The 10,253-nt window shown below is 43.6% G+C and overlaps 1 protein-coding gene across 10 annotated transcripts in view; it reads left to right on the top strand.

Moving 5' to 3' along the window:
- The first annotated feature begins 120 nt into the window (after positions 1-120).
- Positions 121-10,253, top strand: part of Uros (uroporphyrinogen III synthase) — a 28,894-nt gene continuing 18,761 nt past the window's right edge. For 3 of the 10 annotated variants that reach the window (XM_047553428.1, XM_047553420.1, XM_047553429.1), the window contains exons 1-3: positions 121-1,545; positions 9,171-9,257; positions 9,409-9,534. In XM_047553428.1, the coding sequence (XP_047409384.1) occupies positions 9,195-9,257; positions 9,409-9,534 (189 nt within the window). In that variant the 5' untranslated portion in view covers positions 121-1,545; positions 9,171-9,194. The remainder of the gene's footprint in view (positions 1,546-9,170; positions 9,258-9,408; positions 9,535-10,253) is intronic. The other 7 variants (XM_047553421.1, XM_047553423.1, XM_047553425.1 and 4 more) reach the window with 7 other exon arrangements.

Raw genomic sequence — 10,253 nt, 5'->3', positions numbered from 1 at the left:
CTCCTCCCTCCGTCCTCCCTTCATCACCACTCCCCTAGAGGTTCCCCCTGCGCGCAGTGGTTCGACCCATCGAGCCGGCTTCCTTCCGCCGGCCTGGACACCGGTGCGCACGCGCGGCCACCCACCTGTGCGCACGCGCGGCGGGGCCGGTCGGCGGTGCGGAGCTTCCCGGGTCGCCCACCCTGTTGTCATTACCTCTGAGCCCTCTGCTGGGACCGCGAGATCCCGCACCGACCCGCGCTGGCCGAGTCCGCGCCTCTTAGCCCTGGGGCCTCGCCGACCCGCGAGGTAGGTGTCGCTGCCCATGGTGCCGAGGAGGACACGGGCTCGCGGGCCTCAGCGACGTGCGGCAGCGTGGGGCGGCCGGCCGGGGCCCCGAAGTTCTTCCTAAGCAGACTTGCACCTTCGGTGCTTCGGCGCCGGGGACGGGGTCTGAAGGCTTAAGGGGTCTTAAGGTCCTGAGCCTACTTTGAGAGAATCGAGTGAAGGGCTGTGACAAACAAGAGAGTGGCCTTCGGCGGCCACCAGGTGCGCGCGCGGAAGTACTGGCCCAGGGTTGTGTGTCTGCTTCGAGAGAAGCTGGAGTCCGGATTTCCACCAGAAACAACTTGAGCGTTAAAACCAATCGTGAGAAGGCGAGGGAGCCCAGTAAAGAGGAAGGGGACGTGTTGACCACCTTGCACTGTCGTTCGTGTGGATGTGTGCAGCAACAAACCGCTCTACTATGTGTAATTGTGATGCACCAACAAAAATACTGGGGGGATCCAAATTCATTTAAAAAAGGAAGCAACCAACTAAGGTGGATCCACCATCAGGATTACCGCACAGAGTACCAGTTTTCAGCTCCTTGTAAAGGCTATGCGAGAGAAGGTCATTAGTTAGGGAAGACATCAGCTTTCTGAGAATGAGATCTTTGGTTACCCCCTTTTTTTTCCCCTCTGTAAAGTGAAGGCCTGATGTGTTTGGTGCGAAAAACAGAATGAGCCCTTCCTAGGAGTAAGGTGACCTTTGTGTAAGAGCTTTAGGCAGAAACATGGTAATCCATTGTCAGTGGTTCTTCACAGTAGAAGTCAGTATACCCTGAAGATCCCCATTAGTTCAGAGTCATGTTGCTATTCTGTGAGGTACTTTTTTCCTGAAAGTGTCTTGTCCACCAGGCCATGTTGTGGATGTTGATATACTTAAACATCAAGGCTCCACATCTGCTGGAACTGCTTGAAGTGGCCCCATTGGGCTCCCCAATTGTACACAAATCCTATAAGGCACACCTATCAAAAAGGCTAAGATTAGAAAGTAGAATTCACCAATGCAAACATGACAATAGTGTAACACTGAGACATCATGGGTAATTTCCCTGCTTGTATTTGTGTGTGTATGTTTTGTCATGTTTTCTTTTGTTTTGTTTTTCAGTGCTCAGTATTGAACCCAGGACTTTGCACACGCTAGGCAAACGCTGTACCCACTGAGCTACATCCCCAGCCCTCTTCGTATTGTTTTAAATTGGACTCATATAGTAATCTTCATGTGTCAGGATTTCCTTCCTTGGTATGACCATATAATAAAACATCCTATTGTGTATATGTACTGCATTTTGTTTGTCCACTGACTGTTGATGGACACCATTTTAGCTATTTAAATAATTCTACTATGAATATGAGTGTAAAAACATCTCTTCAAGCTCCTACTTTCAGTTCTTTGGGGTATATGACAAGAAATGGAATTGATGAATCACATGGTTTGTTCATTTTTTGAGAAACTGTACTTTTTTGTGTATGCAAAACTTTCACAATGAGCATGTATTACTTTCCTAAGAGAAAAGAGTGAAAGTCTCTGTGCCCCAGATTGCTTCCTGACTTGTCAGAGTGTGAAACAGAATGGCAAATGTGAATAAATGGCTCATTTGTGGTTTTTTTCTTTTTACTTTTTTTTTTTTTTAAGTTTCATACATGTGTATAGGGTAATGTCTGTCTCATTCTACAGTCCTTCCCATCCCCACTACCGGACCCCTCCCCTCACTTTCCTCTGCATAATCCAAAGTTCCGTCATTCTTCCCTAACCCACCCCTGACTATGGATCAGCATCTGCTTAACAGAGAAAACATTTGGCCTTTGGTTTTTTGGGGTTGGCTTATTTCACTGAGTATGATATTCTCTAATTCCATCCATTTACCTGCAAATGCCGTAATTTCATTTTTCTTTAAGTCTGAATAGTATTCTATTGTGTATCTGTACCACATTTTTCTGTCTAGTCATCTGTTGAAGGGCATCTAGATTGGTTCCATAGTTTAGCTATTGTGAATTGAGCTGCTATAAACATTGATGTGACTGTGTCACTGTAGTGTGCTGACTTTAAGTCCTTTGGGTATAGGCCAAGTAGTGGGATAACTGGGTCAAATGGTGGTTCCATTCCAAGTTTTCTTAGGAATCTCCATACTGCTTTCCAAAGTGGTTGCACCAGTCTGTAGTTCTACTAAAAATGCATGAGTATGCCTTTTTCCCACATCCTCACCAACACTTATTGCTTCTATTCTTGATAATTGCCATTCTGACTGGAGTGTAATGAAATCTTAGAGCAGTTTTGATTTGCAGTTCTCTAATTGCAAGAGATGATGAACATTTTTTCATGTTTCTTGATTGATTATTTCTTCTATGAAGTGTCTGTGAAGTGCTGAGGGTCTGGGTTGAGAAATCAGCTGAGATCCAAATTGGTTTCCCCCTATATGTAATTCGATTTTTTCCTCACAGGCTTTAAAATTCTATCTTTATTCTGTATGTTAGACATTATTTTAATGTGCCTTGGTGTGGGTCTGCCGTAATTTTGTAGATTTGGGATCCTGTAAACCTCTTGTAGTTGATTTTCCATTTCATTCTTTAGATCAGGGAAGTTTTCCCATATTATGTCACTGAAAAGATTGTGCATTCCTTTGGTTTGTATCTCCACCCCTTCGTCTATTCCAATTAATCTTAAATTTGGTGTTATCATGTTGTCCCATATTTCTTGGAAGTTCTGTTCATGGTTTCTTACCAACTTCTCTGCAGTCAACTTCATTTTCAAGAATATATATTTTGTCATCATTGTCTGAGGTTCTGTATTCCAAGTGGTGTAGTCTGTTGGTGATACTTTCTATTGAATTTTTAATTTGGATTATTGTTTCCTTCATTTTGAGCATTTCTTCTTCATTCTTTTTTATAATCTCTGCCACTTTACTGAAGTGATCTTTCACTTCTGTATTTTCTCTCCAGTACCATACTTTATTTCAAAGATCAATCTATGTATTTTCTAAACTCCTCTGACATTTCTTCTACTGTGTTTTCTATGAATTCAGTTGTTGGAACGTCTTAGTTTATTTGAGGCCCTTTGTTCCCTTGTTTTCTCATGTTGTTTGTGTGTCTTCTCATCTAGCCGTATGGAGCTGAGGCAGTACAGATTCTACCCTGTAGTCTTACAGTGTTCCTGAAAGCTTCCAGTACATCGCCTTTAAGGGGAAGACCAATATTAATAGCACCCAGTGCAAATGATACACCACCTTAAACCAAATGGCTCCTATGAAGGCATTTACAGTTTTATAATAGTAGAAATGAAGTATTCAATTATTTTCTACATTATAAACAATAAGTTTGCTAAAAGGGTTTACCATCAAATGATGGACAATGAGAGAACAGAAGTAGTGTAAGTTGTGATGTTTATGAGGGAGAGGGAGAGAAGATAGAGGTAAAAATTTATAGTAAGAGAGGGAGGAATTAGTAGAGGTTAACTGTTAGCATGAAAGAAATGAGAAAGAATCAAGGGAGACAGGGAGGTGAGAGAAAAAAATATGTACAGATTTTTTTTAAAAAGTAAAGATATAAGAATACAAACAAAACTGTTGTCTGAACTATTATTCAGACATGCCATTCCTCAATAAATTGATGCATGAAAAATATTTGATTCAAAGATGGTAGAGGTGTAAGATGAGGGCAAAAAAAGATAAAAAAGAGGAAAGTCTCATTGGAAAATTGCATGATTTCGTCTGTTGACTTTCAAAATTTTTCCTCAGCTTCCCTTCTCTGCTAATAGGTCAAATTGTCTGAAGTTTGGTGTTAGCTCCAGTCCAGTGGGTGCTGGACTGGTTGGGTGGGTGAGCTGATAGCAAATAGCAAGATGCACTTACACCCTCTTTTTTTTTTTTTTTTTTTTTTTGGTGCTGGGGCTCGAACCCAGGGCCTTGTGCTTATAAGGCAAGCACTCTACCGACTGAGCTATCTCCCCAGCCCTCCTTACACCCTCTTATAGTCTTCCCACACATTATATAGCTGGCCCTTTCTGTCCCTGCACACTTCAGGACTCACTGAGCTGGAGAGAGCCCAGTTTCTCCAACCTGTGCTCCCCCCGAGGGAACTGCCCCTAGTCTCCGGCTTTCCGCAGGCTTTCGAGGCCCAGACTGACCCACACAAACCCAGCTGCAAGCTGATGGACCTGGGCTTCAGCTTCCCCAGTCTCTGCCTTGCTGCAGTCCCAAGATCTCAGTGCCCTTTCAACTTGCAGAGAGATCACACGAAGGAGCAACCCTGCAAAGAGGCAGCCAGATGGCAGCCACTACCACACCCAGCAGGAAGACCTCAGGTGCAACCAGACCTGCAGGTACCCAGTGTATCTCCAGGCCCTGACCTGAGTCCACAGACTGAGGTGGTCATCCCCTGAGATGGCGGTGGCTGTGGTGGCAAGCCTGCAGGCCCTGGCAGGTGTCCCAAGATGGTGGCAGTCACATGTAACCAAACCCGCGGGTACTGTGACAATGAACTTCCAGACAACAGTAGGCAAGATCCACTGGTGGTCTGCGGGCAGTCTGCAGGCTAACAGCAGACAATCAGCAGTTGAACATTGGGCACTGGGCAATGGGCAGGCAAGAGGTGGGCAAATGGCAAATGATAGGCAGCGATTAGTGAGTGATCTGTGCTCAAAGGGCAGGTGATATGCTGGCAGATGGTTGGTACTCACGGAGGACAAATGGGGTAAACAGCAGGGTATGGGTGGGTAGCAACAACTGCCTTGCAGAGAATCAGTATTTCCTCTGCTTGAATCCTGAGTTACAGAGGGACAAGGAATGCAGCCCCCCTCTAGTCCGCCATCTTGGATCTCTCACCTGTGGTTTTGACAGTCAAGAAAAATATAGTACAGGTCCCAGGGGTCATCCCTTAGTTAGGGACGGGATTGATTAACACTGTCTCTTCCTCTTTAGCACAGAATTTCCCTTAAAAGAGTAGAGAGGCTTGGATTCATAGTCACTTACAATCTGCATGACAATGGACAAGTGCCTCAAACCTTGCAGAGCCTTTTCCTTGTCCTTTAGTGTGTAGATGAGGATAGCTACATTGCAGGCTTAACTGGGGATTTTAGTCTTGCATGTAAAATGCTTATTAGCCCAGTATGATAGTTAATAAGTTAATTTTATGTGTCAGCTGGACTGGATCATGGGTTGCCCAGATATATAACTATATTATTTCAGTGTGTGTCTGTGAGAGAGTTTGTAGATTAGTGTTTGAATCCATTGACTGAGTAAAGGGCATCGTTCTTCCCCAAGTGGGTGGGCATAATCCATAATCCACTAAGGGCCTGAATAGAGAAAAAAAGGTCGGGGAGAAAGAGGATTCAGCTCTCTTTGTCCTTCACCTGCCCGTGGTGCTCCTGGTTCCCAGTCCTTCAGACTTGGACTGGAAACGACACCATCAGATCTCAGCCCTTCAAACTACACCACTAGCTTTCCTGCGTCTCTAGACCAAGAATTCTCTTAAATAAAAAGGTTTATTGAGCTGCTACATATGCTAGCCAGAAAGGAACCAGATCCTGGATGAGTGCCACAATTACCACAGCAGAGCTAGGTATCAACCAGAAAAATATTCACAAGAGCTCAAAGCACTTTCATAATGAAGATTTGGTGAAGGAAATCCTAAATTGTTTACACTGAACTTACATTGGCTATACATGAAAGGGGTGGGATCACATGAAGTGAAGAAGAAAATGTGGGCTAGGAGGGCATTCCATAAGGAAAAGTCCTTATTGTTTCTGGATTGGTTGGGGTTAGGAGTCCAGAATGTCCACCCAGAAGCCAGAGGTCGGTGTTGCCTGGGGTCAGCTGTCAGGGTTTTGATTCAACATAATTCAGGCATGTAGAACAGTCTGTTGGTTTGGGTCACTAGCTGTTAGCTGATGAGCTTTTCTTAAATCCCCCTCTGCCTGCTGGATTTTATAATTAAAGTTAAGACATCTCAAAATTTTTCTTTTCACATTCTTGCAAATGACAGTTTGTGAGACTCTTCAGCTTCTATAATCACATGAGCAAGTTTTCCATACATTTGTAGAAATAGATATATCCTGTTGATTTTGTTTATCTGTAGAAACAAAAGTATATACATAGTATATACATAGTATATACTAATATACATAGTAAATAATACAGAGTAAGTGCTCAATAAAAGGGCAGCTGTTATTGCTGATACTATCTTTTTTTTTTTTTTTTTTTTTTTTTTTTTTGCAATACCAGGGATTGAACTCAGGGCCTTGTGCTTGGGAGGCAAGCACTCTACCAGCTGAGCTATCTCCCCAGCCCCGAGGCCTCATTCTTAACAATGAAGTAGTCTTAATCTAGTCAGTTTCCCATTTCTTTAATCATTTCCTGTTTCAAAGATGCTGGGTAAAGTTAAAAGTGTTTTCCCACAGTGTGAATAAATATTTATTGAGCATCTACTGTGGGAAAGAAGGGCCCTCAGAAAATCCAGCCACTGAGAAGCCCCCAGCCCACTTCATAGATGTAGGAACTGAGACTAACAGAAGAATAGCTGGCGCACAGCTGCTGTCCAGCTGCTCAGAAGGCTGAGGCAGGAGAATTCCAAGTTCAAGGACAGCACTGGTAACTTAACAAGATTCTAGTCTCAATAAATTTTTTTATAAAAGGGGACTTGGATGTAGCTCAGTGGTAGAGCACCCCTGAATTCAGTCCCTAGACTGAAAAAAGAAAAAAAAAAAAAAGAGCAGCCAGACCAGAATCCAAGCCTGGGCCCTCCTGTGCAGGCTCCTCCCTCCACCAGCCTCTTCCTCAGGTTCAGAGAGCAGCGTGTTCGTTTACTGACAACCGTGTGTGCTTATCCTGGACTTCTTTCTTGCCTACTTGGGAGACTCCAGCACAGCAGGGCATCACCAGCAACAGGAAGGATAAGGGTAGTAATTTGTTTTGTTGTTGTTGTTGTTGAGTTCTGTAGCACATGTGAGGAATAGTTACTATCTGGAAGCCCAAGCTTCTTGCTGATGTTGATTTTATCCTAAGAAAATCAGAGCAGAACTCAGAAGGAATATTTTTCTGCTTGCAGTGGATGGATTGATTTTGCTTTCACATATTTGTATATTTAAATGAAGTACTTTATACTACAGTGATAACTTTATATCTTCATACCTTTATCTTTCCCAAACATTTTCATTTGCCAAGCATATAAGAGGCAGATAGTGCAGGGGAATTAAGAACACAGAATTTGGGGCCAGATCACCTGTGACCCCCAGCTGCCACTTAGCCTTTCTGAAACTGAATGAGTGTACATCGACTTCTGCATAAACCTCATCAATTGAATGTATGTAAAGCCTGGCAGGTAGTAAACGCTCATGAAGCATGCTAGCTGCCATGTTATCTTTGAATGCCTCAGCAGCCCTGTGACTTGGTAGGGTAGAGGTTATTCCAGTTTAACAAGGGAGAAAACAAGGTCAAACCTTAGTAAGTGATAAGGTCCAGGTCCCTTGGCCCTTAATCCTGTGCTTCCTCTGTGACACCATGCTTGCCTCCTTACACCATCTCCATAAAGAAGTAGGAGAGAGCTGAGGGTGTGCTCAGTGGCAGAGGGCACACCTAGCATGCTGGAGGCCCTGGGTTCAATCCCCAGCACTGTTAAAAAAAAAAAATAGGCTGGGGTTATAGCTCAGTGGTAGAGCACTTGCCCATGAAAAGCCTTTGATGAGGCACTGTGTCCCCAGAACACCTTCACAGCAACACCTAGATGAACATTTGTAAGTCATCAGAAACTATAACTAGCCACGGCGACACAAAAAAGACCATCACCGAAAACTAGGCTCTTAATTTTTGTCAGACACATTTTGAGAAGTTGAGAAATACTGCCCATTTCCTTAAACCCCCAATCTCTCCAGTTAACCCCTGGACAGCAATAATTAGAACTTCATTGTTTAATAATATGTTCATCTAGGTTTAGTTGCTTAAACACAGGGCAATTCATTTTGAGCCAGGTTATCCTAAAATGTAGTATAGCTATTCCAGTAATATAATTAGTAGTAATTTATAAATAATGGCTTTCAGAGTTAACATCCTTCTGCTTCAAACAGTGTACTGTGTTCAGTCTTAGCAATCAGTACACACAGCATTTAAGTAACTGATGGGTCTAGTGCTATCTGTGGAATGATGCAATCTTTTTTTTTTTTTTTTTTTTTTTTTTTTTTTCCCAGTACTGGGGATTGAACCCAGGGCCTTGTGTTTGAAAGGCAAGTACTCTACCAACTGAGCTATATCCTCTGGATGATGAAATCTTTATGATAATCTTTGTATACATTTATGAGTATTTTTGAGTATTGTCTGGGTTTATCTTAGAAGAGAAATTACTGGAAGAAGTGTTATGAAGTCTGTAAGATTTTAGCTAACTGTCTACAGATAATTTTTCAGTCTGTTAAATTGTCTCCTTATACTTGACAACATTTATAAACAATATTTGAGAAGTGCAAAAGTCAATGCTGTCATTTCCTAAAGTACTTCTAAGCTGCTTAGTATATTTGTCTTGAAATGGAAATAATTATTAATTTACCTTCATAAACGTTAGGATACGCATTTCACTATCTGTTATTGATACAACCCAAAATTGGCATTTTTCATGGTGAGCCATTGACATGGGACACTTGACTCTCACTGATGGCTTTCATCTGCCTTTCCAGGTGATATCAACTGCTAACATGCCCTCCCTTGGCCTTATCAGTGACAGGGGTCTTCAGAAAGAACAAGCCCATTAACGCCCAGTCACCACGTGGGAAGGACAGATCTCTTCAGCAAGCATTTGATCACCTCCTTCTCTCACTGCCCCCACCCAGCCTTGCTTAGGAAGAGTCTTTGAGATACAATTAAGATCTCTTCCTTTCCTCTGTCACAGTACCCATAAGGAGCACCAGGCAATATGAAGGTTCTTTTACTGAAAGATGCAAAGGAGGATGATTGTGGCCAGGATCCATACATCAGGGTAAGTGGCCTGAGACTCGTTGTCCCCTAAACTGGAGCTTCCTTGCTAACGGAATCAAGGTCCTGGAGCTGAGGTGGTCGTGGGGAGCTGCTAACACTCATACTTGACACAGAATAAAGTTAATGATACCATTTCCTTTCCTTATTTTCAGAGCAGCCCCTGCCAATCCAGAACTATATTCTTTCATTTGCAGGAATTAGAATTACATGGACTTGAAGCCACATTGATCCCTGTTTTATCCTTTGAGTTTTTATCTCTTCCCAGTTTTTCTGAGAAGGTAAGGCCTGTCATGTCTGAACTCCATGTTAGTGCTTGGTCTCTAGAAACCTTGCCAGCCCAAGCTGTTTTCCTAGCCCCTCATTCTACCACCAGACTTAAACACAGGGATAGCACACCTGGCTCCGGGAGGCTGCCCTGCTGGGCTTCTCCTACTAAGCCTCCACCAGCTCCTCCAGGAAGCCACCCACGCCCAGAGGTGGGCCAGGGAGAGCAGGGCCTATGAGAGCACCGTACCTGTGTGGTTCTCAGAATTCTAGAACCTGTTCATCCTCTCATTTAATCCCGGGTGCCTGACCTCTACACAGTAGACCAGATAGATATTTTCCCATTTTAGACAGCCAGCAAAGACAGGACTAGAACTCCAACCCAGGGCTCTGTCCACCACTTGAGTTTTACATCCAAGGGTAGGAGTGACAAATATTTCAGGAGACACACCCGGAAAGTCTTCCAAATGATCCAGATTAAAGGCGCTAGGCTGGAGATGAGTCCAGTGGCAGAGGGCTTGCGTGGCATGCACAAGACCCTCAGTTTGATGCCCGACATTGCAAAAAACAAAAGATCCGCACCCACAGTTTGAGTGAGTCAGATCTAGACAACGGCCTGGTGCCTGGCTCAGGTAAACGTCTGGTGATCATATCACCATTACTAGCTGTGAGACTCAGGGCTTTCAGCCTGGGCATCACTTCCTGAATATTCCAGTCGTATTAAGACACAGAT

Source organism: Sciurus carolinensis, chromosome 5, assembly GCF_902686445.1.
Source record: "Sciurus carolinensis chromosome 5, mSciCar1.2, whole genome shotgun sequence".
Classification (NCBI taxonomy): Eukaryota; Metazoa; Chordata; class Mammalia; order Rodentia; family Sciuridae; genus Sciurus; species Sciurus carolinensis.
The sequence above is the reverse complement of the archived record's forward strand: the minus strand, read 5'-3'. Positions and strand labels throughout refer to the sequence as shown.